Source organism: Hyla sarda, chromosome 4 (assembly GCF_029499605.1).
Source record: "Hyla sarda isolate aHylSar1 chromosome 4, aHylSar1.hap1, whole genome shotgun sequence".
Lineage (NCBI taxonomy): Eukaryota > Metazoa > Chordata > Amphibia > Anura > Hylidae > Hyla > Hyla sarda.
Window position 1 is genome coordinate 52,115,860 of NC_079192.1, and position 21,230 is coordinate 52,137,089.

The 21,230-nt window shown below is 42.8% G+C and overlaps 1 protein-coding gene across 2 annotated transcripts in view; it reads left to right on the top strand.

Moving 5' to 3' along the window:
• Window positions 1–21,230, top strand: part of HTRA4 (HtrA serine peptidase 4) — an 81,741-nt gene that overhangs the window by 42,954 nt on the left and 17,557 nt on the right. For both annotated transcript variants that reach the window (XM_056570910.1, XM_056570908.1), the window contains exons 2-5: window positions 2,766–2,865; window positions 6,730–6,934; window positions 11,168–11,362; window positions 11,478–11,510. In XM_056570910.1, coding sequence (XP_056426885.1) covers window positions 6,752–6,934; window positions 11,168–11,362; window positions 11,478–11,510 — 411 coding nt within the window. In that variant the 5' untranslated portion in view covers window positions 2,766–2,865; window positions 6,730–6,751. The remainder of the gene's footprint in view (window positions 1–2,765; window positions 2,866–6,729; window positions 6,935–11,167; window positions 11,363–11,477; window positions 11,511–21,230) is intronic.

Below are 21,230 nucleotides of genomic sequence, written 5' to 3' on the forward strand. Positions count from 1 at the left end.
CTGGGAGCGTGACGTGAGGGAGCGTCATTACATGGCAGACGGCACGCGTAGCTGTGTTGGCTCTTATCTGGGAGAGGAGCAATTACAGGTGAGCCGTAGAGCAAATGCTAGGCACAAACATGGGAGCCGGAGGCGAGCGTTTTTACTCTCTGCCTCCCGCTCCGGCGCCATTCTCCCCCTATGTCACATGTCCATTTCATGCCACATTCTCCCCATGTCACATTCTCCTCCCCTATGTCTCATCTCCCGGTAGTTAGGTTGGAAGGTGTGTTGGCAGGTATTCCGCTCAGACTAGACCCCCCTCCCCTTGTAGGCAGGTAGTCACCCCAGATTAGCCCCCTCAGTAGGCAGGTAGTACCCCCAGATTAGACACCCCCCTGTAGGCAGGTAGTACCCCTAGATTAACCCCCCCCTCCAGTATGCAGGTAGTACCCCCTGAGTAATTCCCCTCAGTAGGCAGGGAGTACCCCCGGATTAGTCAGCCCCCCAGTAGGCAGGTAGTACCCCCCCCCCCCCCGATAAGACAACCCCCCAGTAGGCAGGTAGTACCCCCAGTATGCAGGTAGTACCCCAGATTAATTCCCCTCAGTAGGCAGGGAGTACCCCCTGATTAGTCAGCCCCCCAGTAGGCAGGTAGTACCCACCGATAAGACAACCCCCCCCCCAGTAGGCAGGTAGTACCCCCAGATTAGACCCCCCCCCAGTAAGTAGGTAGTACCCCCAGATTAGACCCCCCGCAGTAGACAGGTAGTACCCCCAGATTAGACAACCACCCACCCCTGGCTGGTACCTTTGCGGTTGCGGGGGATTCAGGGCAGCACCTTCCTCCAGATAAGAGCCAGCACAGCTACGTGCGTTGGCCAGCCGCCGCGTAATGACGCTCGGACACATCACGCTCTCAGAATACCCAGGGCCAGTGTCAGGATGTAGCGTGACGTTAGCGAGCATCATTACGTGGCGGCCGGAGCGCCTGGCTGTGCTGGCTCTTATCTGGGAGCGGAGCAATTACAGGTGAGCAGGAGAGCAAATGCTAGGCACAAAAATGTGAGCCAGAGGCCAAACCGGGATATTTCCTGGTTGCCCAATAGGCCAGTCCGGCCCGTGTTACAGGGCAGGAGGACGGCCCGGCCCACCAGGCAAATGCTTGGGGTGCCGATGGCCAGTCCGGCCCTGCAGTGGTACCTCTGTTCGGAGAGAGGACTCTACCTGCTTGGAAGTGTATATCAGTGTTGGTTAGGCAACGAGCCACAGGAGCTAGATGTGTTGATCTTCTGTGTTGTAGCTGGAGGTGACAGGCAGCTTTCTGCAGGGTAAATACCTGTGATGGTGTGTTTGTGAGTCAGTGTCATGCGAGAACATGCTGGCTTAACGCATGTAGGGGATATAAGGGAAGCCGCTCGGCAGCACTACTGACCTAGTTACATATAGATTCTTGTTGTTCTGCGTGTCAGGAGAATGTTTCCTTAGTGGCCATAGATATATTATATACCTAGTTGGACAAATCAAAATTTATATTACTCTTGGCATCCATTAACTTAAACTGTAATAAAAAAAGTAGTAAAAGTAGTATATTTGGTGGAGAGAACAATTCAGATGATTTCCATATACACCTTGGTCTCCTTAATTTGGAGAGGAGACATATTGCTGCACCACTTTATGTGAGGTATGGAAATACCATGTTTTCTATGGAGCAGCCCTGGATAGGTGATAAGTATATGGGGGGAAGTCTGACAGCTTGGGCCCCCACTGGTCATGAGAACGAGGCCCTTTGTCGTCACCCTTAGTGAATTTTTACGACTGTTGAGAATTCACATGGATGGAATATGGACCTTCATTTATGATAAGTAGGTTCCCAGTGGTCAGACCTCCATCAATCCCATACTTATCATCTTTTCCACATTAAAGCACAACTGTCTTGAGTTTTTAGCCGCCCAGACTACTACAATATTGTTACAGATGTCCATAACATGAGTGTAACCATTTATTGGGTTTCCTCCTTCTTTTATAACTTATAAAATACATTTATCCAGCGGTCTGGCACAGTCGGATAGGCGTGGCTTCAGGTTCGCAAAGCCCCGCTGCCGCCAGGCCTGTCCTCTCATTTCAGCGCTGGGATCGCTGTGTAGTAAGACGCAGCACATACAACCCTCCCTTCCTCTAGTACTGCACCTGCGCAGTGAGCGCATAGGCAGCGGGAGCGAGCGGGAGCTCTGTCAATGCAGAACGGTGGCGCACGCACGCCAGGAGGGGCGCATGCGCTGTGGATGCACTGTCTTACTACACAGCGATTCCAGTGCTGAAAGGATAGGCGTGGCGGTAGCTGAGCTTTGCGAACCCCAAGCCACACCTATCTGACTGTGCCTGACCGCTGGATAAATGTATTTTATAAGTTATAAAAGAAGGAGGAAAACCCTTAAATGTATGGTTACACTCACATTATGGACATCTGTAACAACATTGTAGTAGTCTGGGGGGCTAAAATCTCATGACAGTTGCGCTTTAAGAAAACCCCTTTAAGGGTTTTCCAGGAAAGTGTGAACACCCATAAGGAAAGCGGTGATGTCCCATCAAGCTACTTTTTCCAAATTTTGGGATAAAGTTGACAAACTGTCCAATGTCACGGAAATATCTTCTAAATCACTAACCACCTATTATGTAAACCACATTGGTCTAAAAGAAATATGACAACATGGAAGTTTTTCTGACAGATCGCCTATTTTTAGATTTATTTGGCATATTAACAGCTTCAAAAATATTTCTTTAAGGTTCACATTACCCTGACAGCCTGAGATACAAGTTTAATTTCATCGCTGACGTGGTGCAGAAGATCGCGCCGGCTGTTGTCCATCTGGAACTCTTTAGAAGGTAATCGTCAACAAGGTAGATTTAAGGGTGAGGTCCAATAAGGAATTGACTCATATACTGCACATTTATGCGAAGCAAACCAATATATTCTGAAGGTAAAACTAAACATAGACATTATGTTTTCACTGTCGGAACCACAGACAAGTCTATTTTGTATAATCCTGTTTGGTTAACAGCGATCATCAGTGATTGAACTGGGCAACAACCGCTAATTATGACTGCAGCGCCACCACAGGAGAAGTTGATCATTACACAGTTCCTATTAAAATCATTGGGCTGCCTGGGGAAAAGAAGGATATGCTGGATCCTTCAAATGAAGAGGTGCTCTTTGTAGTGCTCTCCTCTTGGCTTAAAAAAAAAAATAATTCAGCATGGGGGACCCTACTTTACAACTCTCTGCCAAGGATAGTTATAATAGCCACTAATACAACTCTGTTAGTAAAAGAAATAAAAACATTATCGGTCTTAGAAGGTGAGAGGAAGAAAACGTAAACCAAAAATGTCAATTTGGGGGTCAGGTGGGCTTAAATGCTACGATCATGGAATTTAAACAGTGCTGTGCCACATTTCTGCTGGTTTAGTGGACCAATCAGCACTCTTTGAGGATGATGACCGATTGTCATGGCAGCCCAAGTCTTCTGCTAGGCCTCAGTGCCTGGAATGATTGATCTACTGATACACAAAAAGACCACACCTACAAAGAACTATGATTGCAGCAGCCTTGTATAGTCAAAATATGAAAATCTTTATAAAAAAAATAATGTCATACAAATTAAAAACATCATAAAAGTACATGCTCAACATATAAAGAGATGGTGGCAAAAGAAAAAAACAGGGGCGGTCTGGGCTCTTGTAATCTAATCACAGTGACCAGAACATCCGGATGAGATATTTCCCATATACAGCATTATCATAGGGGTAACATCATGCCATATGGCAATATATATCCAGCATATACATGATGTTACCCCTATTCTAATGTTGTCTATGGGAAATATCTCACCCGGATGTCCTGGTCACTGTGATTAGATTACAAGAGCCCAGACCGCCCCTGTGTTTTTCTTTTGCCACCATCTCTTTTTATATATATATATATATATATATATATATATATATATCGAGCATGTACTTTTATGATGTTTTTAATTAGTAAATTATGATTTTTTGCAATAAAGATTTTCATATTTTGACTATACAATGCTGCTGCAATCATAGTTCTTTGTAGTTATGGTATTTGCATTATTGCTTTAGGCGGCATGTATGAGGTCCCATAATCATTAGCAAGGGTTATTTAGGATTGGTATCCCCTCTTTTGGTGTGAACCTCCCTACCCTCTATGGCTATTGGGTTTGCTTACTTGGTTTGTTGATAACACAAAAAGATTATATGCATTGTATTGAACTATTTAAGCAACCAAATGCCACTAAAAAAGAATAAAACTAAAAAATTACATAGTCGCCCCATGTAGAGTTGTTGGAACTATCAAATTATAATAGTTACCAAATGTCAAAATTGGTGATATTTGGTCCTATCAAAAAATATGTAAAAAGTGATCAAAATGTCAAATCTGCACATAAGTGGTAATGATAAAAAAAATATTGACCCAAAAAATATGATGATGCAAAGCAATTTTTTTAAGTTTTTTTTTTAAATAGGAAAACCTATTGACCACACAGTGAACAACATTAAAATAAAACCCTTCAAAATGTTGCAGAATTGCATTTTATTTTTGAATTTCACCCCACAAATAATTTTATTACTTTTTTCCTCATATTATATTTTATGTTAAAATGAAAAATGCTATTACAAACAACAACTAGTTAGGCAAGAAAAAAACAAGCATTTATGGGGAGAGAACGTTGATCCAGGGATTTATTCTGATCGCCATATCGGAGTCAGGAAGGAATTTTTCCTCTTTCATGGGGTAATTGGCATCAGCCTCATGGTTTTTTTTTGCCTTCCTCTGGATCAACACAATAGGGTTTTAGGTTGAACTCGATGAACTATCATCTTTTTTTAAAACTTACAAACTAAGGGGGAGATTTATCAAAACCTGTCCAGAGGAAAAGTTGCTGAGTCACTCATAGCAACCAATCAGATCGCTTCTTTCATTTTTCACAGGCCTTTTCAAAAATGAAAGAAGCGATCTGATTGGTTGCTATAGGCAACTCAGCAACTTTACTTCTGGTCAGGTTTTGATACATTTCCCCCTATGTTACTATGTAAAAACAAAACTCAAACACAAATATTTTCCTGGTCATTAAAGAGTTAAAAGGGTACTCCGTCAAACTGGACTTATCCCCTATCCACAGAATAGGGGATAAGTGTCTGATTGCAGAGTACGACCACTGGGGTCCCCTTCAGATCTCCTGTACAGGGCCCGTCCTACACACTCGTCCTCAGTGTGATCCGGTCCCCACCTTCCTGGACATAAGGAAGAGACAACCCGCTCAGCTAGTCACTGACTGAGGAGGGACATCACTGCGGGATCAGCCGTCACTTGCCCTCATATAGGATGGTGGGGGGCAGATCGCGCTGAGGACAGGTAAGTAGGATGGGCTCTGCACAGGAGATCACCAAAAGACAGGACCCCTCTCATGATTAGACATGTATCCCCTATCCTCTGATCAGTTCAGTTGCCTTGAGTACTCCTTTAAATATAAACATGTAATCAAGAATTTCAACTAAGCAACAAATGCATGAAATGTAAGGCTAGGTTCACACGGCCGTTTGCACCGACCCGTTAAGGGTCCGATAGGCTTTTTTTTTTTTTTTTCTGAACCGATCGGACCCTAAAACGGGTCGGATGCATACGGCTACTACCGGGTCATGACGAATCCCAATCACTTGCATGGAGTCCGTCGGTGACCCGGTAATTTTACAGGATTTTAGCGGAGAATAAAATAGTTGCAAATACTGAAAGGGAAATCCAAGCGGCACTGATACCTTAAACACACAGCTTCCTGAGATGGGTCATGGAACAACACTACAGGTGACAAGTAGAGATGAGCGAACTTACAGTAAATTCGATTCGTCACGAACTTCTCGGCTCGGCAGTTGATGACTTATCCTGCATAAATTAGTTCAGCTTTCAGGTGCTCCCGTGGGCTGGAAAAGGTGGATACAGTCCTAGGAGACTCTTTCCTAGGACATCTTTTCCAGTCCACCGGAGCACCTGAAAGCTGAACTAATTCATGCAGGATAAGTCATCAACTGCCGAGCCGAGAAGTTCGTGACGAATCGAATTTACTGTAAGTTCGCTCATCTCTAGTGACCAGGCAAACCGACCTTCGATGGTGCTAGGACAATGTAAAGTAGATGTCAGTAAATAAAATACCAGAAATGGACAGACGTCCTGCACTCACCGCAGAGGATTGGGTCACTCGGCTCCCATCACAGGTTTTTCTACCGGGCGGGCTGGCAAGGCTAGCGCGGGGCGCTCAGAGGTGACTGCCGGCGGTTTCACGCACAAAGATGCGCTTCTTACGGCCGAAAGAAGCACACCTTTGTGTGTGAAACCGCTGGCAGTCACCTCTGAGCGCCCTGCGCTAGCCTTGCCAGCCCGCCCGGTGGTGAAGCCCGTGATGGGAGCTGAGTGACCCAATCCTCTGCGGTGAGTGCAGGACGTCTGTCCATTTCTGGTATTTCATATTGCACTATTTTTTTGTCCGCCAAACTCCAGTCCTTCTGGCCGGATTGCCGATGGAACTCCGAATAGCGGACACCGACGGCAATGTGAACGAGGCCTTACAAAACATGACATACAACTAAACAAACAGCAACCCAGCCAAAGAGTATACTAGATCCTAGTGGTTTACACTACTATAATGTATAATAAAGTCACCTGGTGTTTTCTTGCTGCAGGTCACTGTTCACCGGCCAGGAGATGGCTGTGTCCAGCGGCTCAGGATTTATTGTGTCTGAAGATGGAGTCATTGTAACAAATGCCCATGTCCTCACCAACAAGCAGAGGATTAAAGTAGAAGTAAAAGACGGGGCCCATTATGACGCCAAGATCAAGGACATTGATCAGAAGTTGGATATAGCACTTATTAAGATTGACCCAGATGTAAGTACTGGACAGTACACTGTTCCCAACCAGGGTGCCTCCAGCTGTTGCAAAACCACAACTCCCAGCATGCCTGGACAGCCTTTGGCTGTCCAGGCATACTGGAAGTTGTAGTCTTGCAACAGCTGGAGGCCACTGGCTGGGAAACACTATCTCATTTGTACGGTCAGTCTTAGTTTTTTCATATGGGATACTGTACAGTTTCCACTGTAAATATGGCACTTATCAGAATGTGACTCAAGTTTTATTCAGACAATGAACCAGCAGGGAATGCTATGGGATTTTAATTCTGAAGCTTTCTAAATTGTGAATCCAGTTTTGGAGTATACCACAGCATAAGTAAAGGATAAGTATAACTAGCTATATAATCTATATATGTAGATTAGCTAGGTTAATTGTGTCTTGTGGACATACTTTAAGACTGGCCCAATATTTCGGCCTGAGTGATCCAATAATTCTATCATGTAAAGAATAAGAAAAACCTTTGGAAAAAAATGTTTTTAAATCAACTGGTGCCAGAAAGTTAAACAGATTTGTAAATTAACAATAACATATTAACCACACCTCAAGGATGATACACAATGAACAGAGAATTATAGACAGTTTGATTGATAGAAATGCAAAACAATTTATTATACAATGTTATTCACAATAAAAAAATCTATTTAAAAATTAGATTAATAAAACATAAATATAAATGACTAAGCTGATAAAGCAGTAGTAAATGTAATGTTTTACCATTGGGCCCTAATGGTATATATAAATGAGTATAGCACTGCTGTTGTTAAGTTGTTGGCCGGTTATCCGGCATAAACTGTTAGTCTGGCAATAATATGAAACAGTCTTTGATTAACAGACTAAGCTGTTCGGGAATATTAAGGGATTGGTTATCTCTCACCCTGTCCGCTGGTTACCGTACTGCGACGGGCCAAAGATGGTAAAGTTGATGTAATAGACGTTGATTTGAATCCGTCTAGCGGCGGGGCTCTGGCATGAAGCTCCCACGTCGGAGGTCCGTAGCGGCGGCGTGGGGCTGTGTTGGTATCGGACCTCTGCTTAGCCAGCCAGAACAGGATACTTGTGCATATAGTAGCGTATGAGGCAAGTCTGTGCGGCAGGTAGGTGAGACTCCCAGCTGGTGCAATGGATGGATAAAAGACTTGTTTCAATAGGTGTGCCGGCTTCTGGAAGAGCAGTGCGTATTTCTAATGCTCTATTCAGACTGTGTCTAGACCTGACGCGTTTCAGGGTACTTGGATCGACCCCTTCTTCAGTAGGCTATCTTTTGCCTACTGAAGAAGGGGTTGATCCAAGTACCCTGAAACGCGTCAGGTCTAGACACAGTCTGAATAGAGCATTAGAAATACGCACTGCTCTTCCAGTATCCTGTTCTGACTGGTTAAGCAGAGGTCCGATACCAACACAGCCCGCCGCTACGGACCTCTGACGTGGGAGCTTCATGCCAGAGCCCCGCCGCTAGACGGATTCAAATCAACGTCTATTACATCAACTTTACCATCTTTGGCCCGTCGCAGTACGGAGACCAGAGGACAGGGTGAGAGATAACCAATCCCTTAAAGGGGTACTCAGCCCCTAGACATCTTATCCCCTATCCAAAGGATAGGGGATAAGATGTCAGATCGCCGCAGTGCCGCTGCTGGGGAGCCCTGGGATCCCCGCTGCGGCACCGCACTCTCATTACAGCACAGAGCGAGTTCGCTCTGTGCGTAATGACGGGCGATACGGGGGACGGAGCAGTGTGACGTCATGGCTCCGCCCCTCGTGACATCACGGCCCGTCCCCTTAATGCAAGTCTATGGGAGGGGGCGTGACGACCGCCACACCCCCTACCATAGACTTGTATTGAAAGGGGCGGGCAGTGACATCACGAGGGGCGGAGCCGTGACGTAACTATGCTCCGGCCCCTGTACCACCCATCATTACGTGCAGAGCGAACTCGCTCTGTACTGTAATAAGAGCGCGGTGCCGCAGCGGGGATTCCAGTGCTCCCCAGCAGCGGGACCGCGGCGATCTGACATCTTATCCCCTATCCTTTGGATAGGGGATAAGATGTCTAGGGGCGGAGTACCCCTTTAATATTCCCGAACAGCTTAGTCTGTTAATCAAAGACTGTTTCATATTATTGCCAAACTAACAGCTTATGCCGGATAACCGGCCGACAACAACTTAACAACAGCAGTGCTATACTCATTTATATATACCATTAGGGCCCAATGGTAAAACATTACATTTACTACTGCTCTATCAGCTTAGTCATTTATATTTATGTTTTATTAATCTAATTTTTTAATTGATTTTATATTATGAATAACATTGTATAATAAATTGTTTTGCATTTCTATCAATCAAACTGTCTATAATTTTCTGTTCATTGTGTATCATCCTTGAGGTGTGGTTAATATGTTATTGTTATTTTTATATTATTGTTGATCAGTGGGGACTGATCTTTTTAACCACATATACCTCGGACGCTGGTTGTGAGCTGCACATATTAGTTTCCTTTCAGATTTGTAAATTATTTCTATAAAAAAAAAATCTTAATCCTTGCAGGATTTATCGGCTGCTGTATGCTCCAGAGGAAGTTGTGTAGTTCTTTCCAGTCTGACTAGAATGCTCTCTGCTGACACCTTTGTCCGTGTCGGGAACTGTCCAGAGCAGGAGCAAATCCCGATAGCAAATCTATCCTGCTCTGGACAGTTCTTGACACAGAAAGAGGTGTTAGCCGAGAGCACTGTGGTCAAATTGGAAAGCACTACACAACTTCCTCTGTAGCATACAGCAGCTGATAAGTACTGGAAGGATGATGTTTTTTAAAATAGAAGTAATTTACAAATCTGTATAACTTTCTGGTACCAGTTGATTTGAAAAAAAAATTTCTTTGGAGTGCTACTTTAAGGCCAAACGAATCCTGGTGTTAGTTATGGTGGCGTACCTTATACAACCTACAAAGTTTAAAGGGGTATCCTGGCCAAATACATCTTATCCCCTATCCAAAGGATAGGGGATAAGATGTCTGATCGCAGGGGGGCCCGCCGCTGGGACCCCCCGCGATCTCCGTTCAGCACCTGCATTCTATGTGGGGCTGCATCTCCAGTCTCAGAAACCTCTTTGCTTGATGGTCGTCATGCCCCCTCCCATAGACATAAATGGAGGGGGCATGGTGTCACATCTCCAGTCCGGAAAACAAAGAGGTTTCCGAGACTGGAGACGCAGCCCCGCATAGAATGCAGGTGCTGCACGGAGATCGCGGGGGGTCCTAGCGGCGGGCCCCCCACGATCAGACATCTTATCCCCTATCCTTTGGATCGGGGATAAGATGTATTTGTTCGGAATACCCCTTTAAGGAAAGTAGAGAGTCTTCACCTTTTTGTTTCCTTTCCTTTCAAGAAAAACCTTTGGAGATGAGATGAAAAGCTCCTAATAATGTTCTCATAATATAGGGCAGGATTGCATCCCAGGGGTTCAGAGGGCAGGCCATTGTCTCAATGATCTGGTTTATTTATTTCTTTATCCTATAGAGTTGTTACTGTTAATGAATGTAAGATTTCTCCTCACTCATATTGACTTAGGATAGGCTATTATTCTGTGGAGTAGTTTTGACCTCTAGAGCCTTCGCCATTCAGCAAAACTAGGATCCATATAACTTACTGGCTCTTCGGCGCAGTAGTTTAGCACAGGGAAAGTCACAGGGAGCAAGTTTCTTAGGGGTGCAAAATCTGACAACCATCTGCTAGTATACCTAAATAATTGAGATACACTGGCAGATCGTCTACTAACTGTAAGGCAAGTCTTGCACCCTCACGTGACCCAGCCAAGGTAAAGTGAGTAACTATGCCTACAGTGTATGCATCTCTTCCAGTACTGTACAGGAGCAGGGAGTCCGGGGATAGACAGGAGTCCCTGCTCCTGTATGTACATTATGTGGTGTTCTATGCTATTTGTGTAGCATCTCATGGCATGTAATTAAAGGGCCGGGGCTCCTGCCAATCGCAGGACTTCCTGTTCCTGTACAGTACTGAGCTGCAATGCATACACTGTATGCATCACTGCTCACTTAATATTCTCTGGGCCGAGTTAGGGACTCCTGGCAATCCACACTACACCACTGCCTCAAAGTACATCCACATATAGCAATTCATCAGTAGTACCTGTGCCTTGTGCAGCAGTTTAGATCCACTGAATCCCAGTCACTCGTAAAATTTCCATTCACAGGCTCCTCTCCCAGTTCTCATGCTGGGACGGTCATCTGACCTTCGACCTGGAGAATTTGTGGTTGCTCTGGGCAGTCCGTTCTCTCTACAGAACACTGTAACCACTGGGATTATCAGTACAACCCAACGAGGAGGGAAGGAACTAGGCCTGAAAGATTCGGACATGGATTACATCCAGACGGACGCCATCATTAACGTGAGTATCCAGAGGTTATATATGCAGAAATAATAATTCAGATGTAAAGGTCTGTATCAGATCTGTTGGCACGTATCATTAATAGTCATTACCCTTTGTTTCTTCTCTTTATTAGTATGGAAATTCTGGAGGACCATTAGTGAACCTGGTGAGTACTCACTGTTACTTGCTGCTTAGTCAAAGTGATTAAGAGTTGGGAACGTGTCTATTGATTTTACCATTAAATGATTATCAGTATAATTTATATTTATATAATTTTTCTATTGGAATAACTTTAAAAGACAGTATGGTTTAGAAAACAAATCTTGCAATGTCCTCTAAGTTAGGAAAGGAAATCTGTTATCAGTATCCCCCGCACTAACCTGTCATAGAGGCTTGTAGAGCGGGTGATACTGATCAAAACGATGCCTACAGTGTCCCGAAATGTCCAGCTGTTCCCCTGTTACTCTTGTTTTTCCTGGGTGAAGTGGCGCATGCGCCGTAGAGTAAACCTGCTGCGCGAGCAGGGAGGGAGGTGATGCATAGAGATGAGCTGGGCGGAGCGCCCGCCCAGCCGAAGATGACGTAGGGGTGCCCGGAGCTCCAGCTGTAGCTCCACCCATGCCCCAAAGACTTCATTTACATAAGAAGAAAAACAAGAATAACAGGGGAACAGCTGGACATTTCAGGGCACTGTAGGCATCATTTTGATCAGTATCACCCGCTCTACAAGCCTGCATGACAGGTTAGTGCAGGCGATACTGATGACAGATTTCCTTTAAAGAAGCAGTACAAGAATTTTATTAACTTATTTATTTTTATTTTATTTTTTTATATATATAGTGCAGCATAAACTATTATTAGAGAATAATATAGAGGTGGTTCTGTCATTGTTCTTTTTACCTGCTTTAGCTCATATGGAAGGCATGGGTTAGGCTCCAAAATGGATCACAGTATTTCCTACTGCTGCCTACATTTCCCATGAATCCTCTGGTTTTACAGAGTGAGGATGTAAAGTTTGATCACTGCACCTGGTCATTAACCAGGCTGCTGGTTAGATTAAATAAATGAGCTTCATATGGATGTGTAGATGAAAAAATAAGAGTTATGATAATAAAAAGGTGAGGAGGAAAAAACTAAAGTGCAAAAACAAAAATTGGACTGGTCCCCACTTAAGGACCGAGGGTTTTTCCGTTTTTGCATTTTCGTTTTTTTCCTCCATGCCTTTAAATAATCATAACTCTTTCAATTTTGCACCTAAAAATCCATATGATGGCTTATTTTTTGCGCCACCAATTCTACTTTGTAATGACATCAGTTATTTTGCCCAAAAATCTACGGCGAAATGGAAAAAATTATCATTGTGAGACAAAATTGAAAAAACTTTTGGGGCTTCCGTTTCTACGTAGTAAATTTTAAGGTAAAAATGACACCTTATCTTTATTCTGTAGGTCCATACGATTAAAATGATCCCCTACTTATATAGGTTTGATTTTGTATTACTTCTGGAAAAAATCATAACTACATGCAGGAAAATTAATACGTTTAAAATTGTCATCTTCTGACCCCTATAACTTTTTTATTTTTCCGTGTATGGGGCGGTATGAGGGCTCATTTTTTGCGCCGTGATCTGAAGTTTTTAGCGGTTCCATTTTTTGCATTGATAGGACTTATTGATTGATTTTTTCATGATATAAAAGTGACCAAAAATGCACTATTTTGGACTTAGGAATTTTTTTTCCGTACGCCATTGACCGTGTGGTTTAATTAACGATATATTTTTATAATTCGGACATTTCCGCACGTGGCGATACCATATATGTTTATTTTTATTTACACTGTGTTTTTTTTTTATGGGAAAAGGGGGGTGATTCAAACTTTTAATAGGGAAGGGGTTAAATGATCTTTATTCACTTTTTTTTTCACTTTTTTTTTGCAGTGTTATCGCTCCCATAGGGACCTATAACACTGCACACACTGATCTTTTACATTGATTAATGGTTTCTCATAGGAAACCAGTGATCGATCATTCTGCCGCTTGACTGCTCATGCCTGGATCTCAGGCACTGAGCAGTCATTTGGTGATCGGACAGCGAGAAGGCAGGAAGGGAACCTCCTGCTGTCCTGTAAGCTGTTCGGGATGCCGCGATTTCGCCGCGGCTATCCCGAACAGCCCACTGAACTAACTGGCATACTTTCACTTTCGACGCGGCGTTCAACTTTGAACGCCGCGTCTAAAGGGTTAATAGCGTGTGGCAGCGCGATCACTGCCACGCGCTCGGAACTTATTAGCCACGGGTCCCGGAACTTATCAGACACTTATCCCCCATCCACAGAATAAGGGATAAGTGTCTTATTGCTTGTGGGTTTTGACCACTGGGAACCCCCGCACTGTCCTGTAAGGGGCCCCGGTTACTTACCTGTTTGTGGCACACTCTGGCCCCACCTTTCTGGACAAGAACAAGTGAGGGCCCACTCAGCCAATCACTAACTGAGGAGAAACATTGCTGTGGCTGGTGTTTGACTGAGCGAGCTGTCACTTGCTCTAGTCCAGGAAGGTAGGGGCTGGAGTGCGCCAAGGAGGGGTAAGTAGCCAGAGCCCAGTACAGGATATTGCGGGAGTTCCCAGAGGTCAAACCCATTACACCCCCCCCGGCACGATCAGACACTTATCCCTTATTCTGTGGATAGGGAATAAGTGTGTAAGAGGTTCAGTTCCTCGAAGTTAACTTTTAAAGGATTCCTAGTAATCAAAAACATAGTCAGTGACTTTTTGTATTTTGTACTTTTTAAAACCTTGCTACAAAGTTGCATGAAGTTTTATTTGTTTTTGCTCATTAGTAGCTGGAACCACCAGATACTACACGTACTACAATCACTTAAAACCCATTGGCCCTCATTTACTATAGCAAATCCAACATTTTTTGTCGGGTTGTGTGCCACAAATTCTGTCTGCGCCAGAATGTGCACCAGAATTGAAAAACCCTGACTAACTCTCCATTTTGCAGAGAAAACCCGGGAAAGGGGAGTGGTCATTGGGAAAAGGGGACGTGGTCACAGAAAAGGGGCGTGTTCCCGACATTTTCACAATATACCAACATATTTACTAAGGTTTCCACAAAAAATGTGGTGGATTTCAGCTGAGGAAAACCAGACAGATCAGAGCATGTGTAAAAAAAGCAAAATGAAAGGAAAGTGGAAAATGTAGGGAAACCTTAGTAAATACTGTGGAAAATAAATTGTAGGGAATTAAAACCCACAAAGAAATCTACACAACACTCTTAGTAAATAAGGGCCATTGACTAATTCACCATCATGTTCCAGGGAAATAGACCAAGTGTATTCACTCCCATTATTAAAATTAAAGGAGATATCCAGTGGTGACTCAGTGGTGAACAACTTATCCCCTATCCTAAAGATAGGGGATAAGTTGCAGATCGCGGGGGGTCCGACCGCTGGGGCCCCCCGTGATCTCCTGTACGGAGCCCCGACAGCCCACGGGAAGGGGGCGTGTCGACCTCCGCACGAAGCGGCGGCCGACACGCCCCCTCAATACAACTCTATGGCAGAGCCGAAGCGCTGCCTTCGGCAATCTCCGGCTCTGCCATTGAGATGTATTGAGGGGGCGTGTCGGCCGCCGCTTCGTGCGGGGGTCGACACCCGCTATATGGCCGGAGAGCCTGGCCCCCGTACAGAGAGATCGCAGGGGGCCCCAGCGGTCGGACCCCCCGCGATCTCAAACTTATCCCCTATCCTTAGGATAGGGGATAAGTTTTTCACCACTGGACTACCCCTTTAAGCTCAGTCCCATAAGATGATTCCCTGAATTGACAGACAAACTATAAACCCTTATATCTCAGGAACAGGAGGGCGTATCAAGAAGCTGTAAAAAGATGTGTGATCAGGGTACCCAAGCTATTCAATGACAACACTATACATGGCAGACTACTTGTAAAAACCATAAATAGGCTTGGAACCCATCAGATTTTATTCAGAAGCACAACTTGGGTAGTTGGCCAATCGGTTTTCCTTGTCTGATATCTGACAATAGCAGAAGATGAAGACTTGGCCCATAACTATGTAAAATTGTCTTCTTTCTTCTTGTATGTCCTAACTTCTTCAAACCACCAGCTCACCTAAAGACAGCCAGAATATAATCACCCACAGACCTTTTGGGGCTGTGTGTATGGTGATTTTCCAAAACTGTAGTGGAGTCTTCAACAATCCACTTATATTGAAAGCAACAGAGGGTCCAATAATACAAATAGTAAGAGGAATTCACAGACCTGTTTCAGCAGTTTTTCTTTCTTTTATTCTTGTATTTGGTAAGTTTACAACATGTTAAAAAACATAAGGAGCACAGAACCATTGCTCACACGTCCATAGCCGATCCTGACGCTACGTTTCGGGGAGGATCCCCTTAATAATGGGCACAGGTGAGCACCTGGTGATGACTTAAATGCCTGTTACAACATACCTTGGTACATAAAGGGTTAATCGATTTCTGTGCTGTCCTTAGCATTCATAGCAATTCAAAATATACCAATAAATAGAAGTAAAAGGTAATATGAAGAAGTACAAACATTATAGAAAAACTCTAAAATGTAACATTTTATTTAAAACTTTCTGCTTACAGTCTTCAATGTTGTCTTTAGTACAATACTTTCTTATCATACTTTTATGTTCCATGATGCGTGTTTTAATTGCTCTGCTCATCTTTCCAACGTAAGCTTTGCCGCGTGGGCATTTCAGCATATAGACCACATTGTGACTCAAACAGGTGTGGAAACCTCTAAGTTTGATTTTAGTCCCTTCATTGGGTGGTGGACACTGTCACCTCGCAGAATTACACTGCAGTTGACGCAGCCCAAGCATGAAAAACGTTCCAATTTTTTTAGATGCCAAAAATGTCTTTCTCGTTTTTCTCTTCAAAGTTATATCACTACAGATCACTTTATTACCTAGTGAAGGCCCTTTTTAAAAAAACAAACAAACATAGGATTCTCTTTAAACAAACCGCCATACTTAGGATCCGCCCCTAGCAGTCTCCAAAATGTGTTCACATTGCGTATTATTATAAGTGGATATATATGCGGTTTTCATTGCATTTTTTTCCCCTTTGTTTTTCATCACGGACTACCTAGTTTTGTTAGCCACTTGTTCTATTGCTTTTTCTAACTCCTTTTTTGTATACCCTCTATCAGAGAATTTTTTCACGAACTGATCTTTACTTTTTTTTAAAAGATACCTTCGTACTACAGATTCTTTTAGCTCTAATTTGTTGGCTTTTTGATAACCCTTTAAATGTGGTGGGAACATGAAAACTATTTTTATGCAGCATGTTGTTTCGGTCTGTTGGTTTAGAATACAGAATAATTTCAAACCCATTTGTTTTTCTCTCAATTTCTACATCTAAATACTGTATTGTGGTCTCATGGTAATTTAATGTAAACTTGATAGTCTCATGTTTAGTGTTTAGTATGGACACAAAATCAAGCAGAGATTTTTCCTCACCTGTCCGTAGCATGAACACGTCGTCCACATAACGAAGCCACGTGAATGATGGGCCACATGCCCATTTCGCCATACACTATGGATTCTTCTTACTGTGCCATAAAGGCATTAGCCAGACTTGGTGCCACCGATGAGCCCATCGATGTACCGAGGGCTTGGAGAAATAATTCCTCCCCGAGCCTAAAGTAATTCTTCCTCAACACAAAATCTAACAAATGCATTAGAAAATGAATCTTCTGATTGCTCAACGTGGCATTTCTTGACAGGAGATTCCTAACACGTGACATGCCTTCATTTTGTGGTATGTTAGTGTGTAAACTCTGCACATCTAGTGTGCTGGACACATTTTCAACATTAAGTTATTCCAACCTAGACAAAAAATCTCCTGTGTCTTTAAGACATTTGGGAAATTTTCTGATCTCAACTTGGAGGTAGCTGTCTACAAGGATCGCAAGCGGCTGCAACAGGGAGCCCGATCCAGAAATGATCAGGCGCCCAGGAGGCCGGTTGCGATCCTTGTGCACCTTAGGCAATAAATACAAAACTGGGACCCTGGGACATTCGGTAATCAAAGATTTCACAAATTTTTCAGATATAATACCTTCAAGTACATTTTGCTGAATATACATATCCACCTCTTTTTTGATAGCATAAGTGGGATCTTTTTTAAGTGTTACATTTACAGTTGTATCACGTAGCTGGCGATACGCCTCCTCTACATAATCGGTTTTATTCATGACGACTATGGCCCCTCCTTTGCAAGCTTTCTTTACGACAAGGGAGGGGTCATTCACCAAAGTGTCTAATGCCTGTTTTTCTGACTTAGTAATGTTAAATTGGGCGTGCGATATACTAGACCATTTCTCTTCTAATTCACGAAAACACATTGTGAGAACACCTTCAAACAGGATCAGAAGAGGAGGATTTACATAATGCCTCCAATATTTCATTCAAGGCAATATGACTAGAGCGATTTACGTCATATAGATAAATTTTCATCCGAATATTCCGGCAAAACTTATAGAATTCCACCTTTTGCATCAAACATTTTATTGTCAAAAGAAGGCACATAATTCAGTCCGTTGTTCAATAAATTCTTTTCTCGTTTTTCCTTTCTCTAAAAAATGTTGTCCTTGATTACCTGAACGTAGCTTCATATAATCAGAATCTTGTGTATGTTCATCAGAACTGGATGCTTCAGTGGCTGAATTATGGTCTGGAATTCCGCTTACCCTGTGGTTACGTATCTGGTTCCTCCGACGTTCCTCCGCCCATGTATAGACGCGGTTATGGAGGTAATCTCTCATGTCGCGTTCAGACTTTTGGATTTTCCCTTGTAATGTGTTTGTCTTTATTGTATCCATGGTAGCTGTTATTTAACTTTTATACGAGGCTCATCCAGTTCACTGATCTCTTTGTGAAGAGGTTCTAAAGTCATTTGGATATGTTGAATAGTTAACAGCATTAAATCCATGGAGTGGTGGTTGTTCATTGCATACCATTTTTGATGGTAGATGGCGTAATCTGGAACTAGCGTAGGTGACAATTTACAACGTAATCCTCTAGGGATACGATTCACTTTTAGATATTCTGTAATGGTTGAGGCATGAAAAGAAAAGCTGATCTATTTCTTCAAAAGATTTTCATAATTTTTTGCATAGTCCAGTTTACACTGATCCTTTAATGTTGCAAAAGAGTAGCCTGCGTTTTCCGCTTGTGAAAGGATAGTATGGCGCTCATGCTCCATGAATGAAAAAGACTTCGGCTCTTTTATCCGTAAGTTCACTAAATGACATCTTTGCACGATGTTTAACCGTACTGGGCAGTAAAAATGGGTACGGCAGTCCACTTAATGGAAAGTCTATCACACTCTGTCTATGGAGTTCCACCATATGCCTCCAGATCATGCACTTATATTAAAAGCAACAGAGGGTCCAATAATACAAATAGTAAGAGGAATTCACAGACCTGTTGTTTCAGCAGTTTTTTTTCTTTTATTCTTGCATTTGGTAAGTTTACAAAATGCAAGAAAAAAAAAAGAAAGAAAAACTGCTGAAACAGGTGTCTGAATTCCCCTTACTTACTATTTGTATTATTGGACCCTCTGTTGCTTTGAATATTAGTGCATGATCCGGAGGCATATCCATTTTTGAGTGATTGACTGTATTTGCCCAGTACGGTTAAACATCGTGCAAAGATGTCGTTTAGTGAACTCAGTGAGATCACGGATAAAAGAGCCGAAGTCTTTTCATTCATGGAGCATGACCGCCATACTATCCTTTCACAAGCGGAAAACGCAGACTACTCTTTTGCAACATTAAAGGATCAGTGTAAACTGGACTATGCAAAAAAGTATAAAAATCTTTTGAAGAAAGAGATCAGCTTTTCTTTTAATGCCTCAACCATTACAGAATATCTAAAAGTGAATGGTATCCCTAGAGGATTACATTGTAAATTGTCACCTACAATAAAGACGAACACGTTACAAGAGAAAATCCAAAAGTTTGAACGCGACATGAGGGATTACCTCCATAACCGCGTCTATACATGGGCGGAGGAATGTCGCCAGATACGTAACTGCAGGGTAAGAGGAATTCCAGACCATAATTCAGCCACTGAAGCATCCAGTTCTGATGAACATACACAAGATTCCGATTATATGAAGCTACGTTCAGGTCATCAAGGACAACGTTTTTTTAGAGAAAGGAAAAACGAGAAAACGTGCAAGAAAAAAGATGCAGTGGAAACTGCAGAGTCAGAAAACACGTCACATTCAGAAAAAGAGGAAACGTCAAAGAAAAAGAAAGGAAAGAAGTAAAGGAGGATCTTGTGATTAATATATTGGATCGTGTTCTGACTGATGCGGAAAAGAATTTATTGAACAAGGGACTGAATTATGTGCCTTCTTTTCACAATAAAACGTTTGATGCAAAAGGTGGAATTCTATAAGTTTTGCCGGAATATTCGGATGAAAATGTATCTATATCACGTAAATCGCTCTAGTAATTATACCTTGAATGAAATATTGGAGGCATTATGTAAATCCTCCTCTTTTGATCCGGTTTGAAGGTGTTCTCATAATGTGTTTTTCGTGAATTAGAAGAAAAATGGTCTAGTGTATCGCACGCCCAATTTAACATTACTAAGTCAGAAAAACAGGCAGTAGACACTTTGGTGAATGACCCCTCCCTTGTCGTAAAGAAAGCTGACAAAGGAGGGGCCATAGTCGTCATGAATAAAACCGATTATGTAGAGGAGGCGTATCGCCAGCAACGTGATACAACTGTATATGTAACACTTAAAAAGATCCCACTTATGCTATCAAAAAATAGGTGGATATGTATATTCAGCAAAATGTACTTGAAGGTATTATATCTGAAAAATTTGCGAAATCTTTGATTACCAAATGTCCCAGGGTCCCAGTTCTGTATTTATTGCCTAAAGGTGCACAAGGATCGCAACGGCCTCCTGGGCGCCTGATCATTTCTGGATCGGGCTCCCTGTTGCAGCCGCTTGCGATCCTTGTGGACAACTACCTCCAAGTTGAGATCAGAAAATTACCCAGATGTCTTAAAGACAAAGGGGATTTTTTTTGTCTAGGTTGGGACAACTTAATGTTGAAAATGTGTCTTTTCTCTGCACACTAGATGTGCAGAGTTTACACACTAACATACCGCAAAATGAAGGCATGTCACGTGTTAGGAATCTCCTGTCAAGAAATGCCACGTTGAGCAATCAGAAGATTCATTTTCTAATGCATTTATTAGATTTTGTGTTGAGGAAGAATTACTTTAGGCTCGGGGAGGAATTATTTCTCCAAGCCCTCGGTACATCGATGGGTTCATCGGTGGCACCAAGTCTGGCTAATGCCTTTATGGCACAGTAAGAAGAATCCATAGTGTATGGCGAAATGGGCATGTGGCCCATCGTTCACGTGGCTTCGCTATGTGGACGACGTGTTCATGCTACGGACAGGTGAGGAAAAATCTCTGCTTGATTTTGTGTCCATACTAAACACTAAACATGAGACTATCAAGTTTACATTAAATTACCATGAGACCACAATACAGTATTTAGATGTAGAAATTGAGAGAACAACAAATGTGTTTGAAACTAGTCTGTATTCTAAACCAATAGACCAAAATAACATGCTGCATTACAATAGTTTTCATGTTCCCACCACATTTAACCCCTTAAGGACCACGGGTTTTTCCGACATCTTTGCACGATGTTTAACCGTACTGGGCAGATTTTCCTCATCACCTTCTAAAAATCATAAAGCTTTCAATTTTGCACCTACAGACTCATGTGAGGGCTGCTTTTTGTGACACCAATTGTACTTTGTAATGAAATCAATCATTTCACCACAAAATTT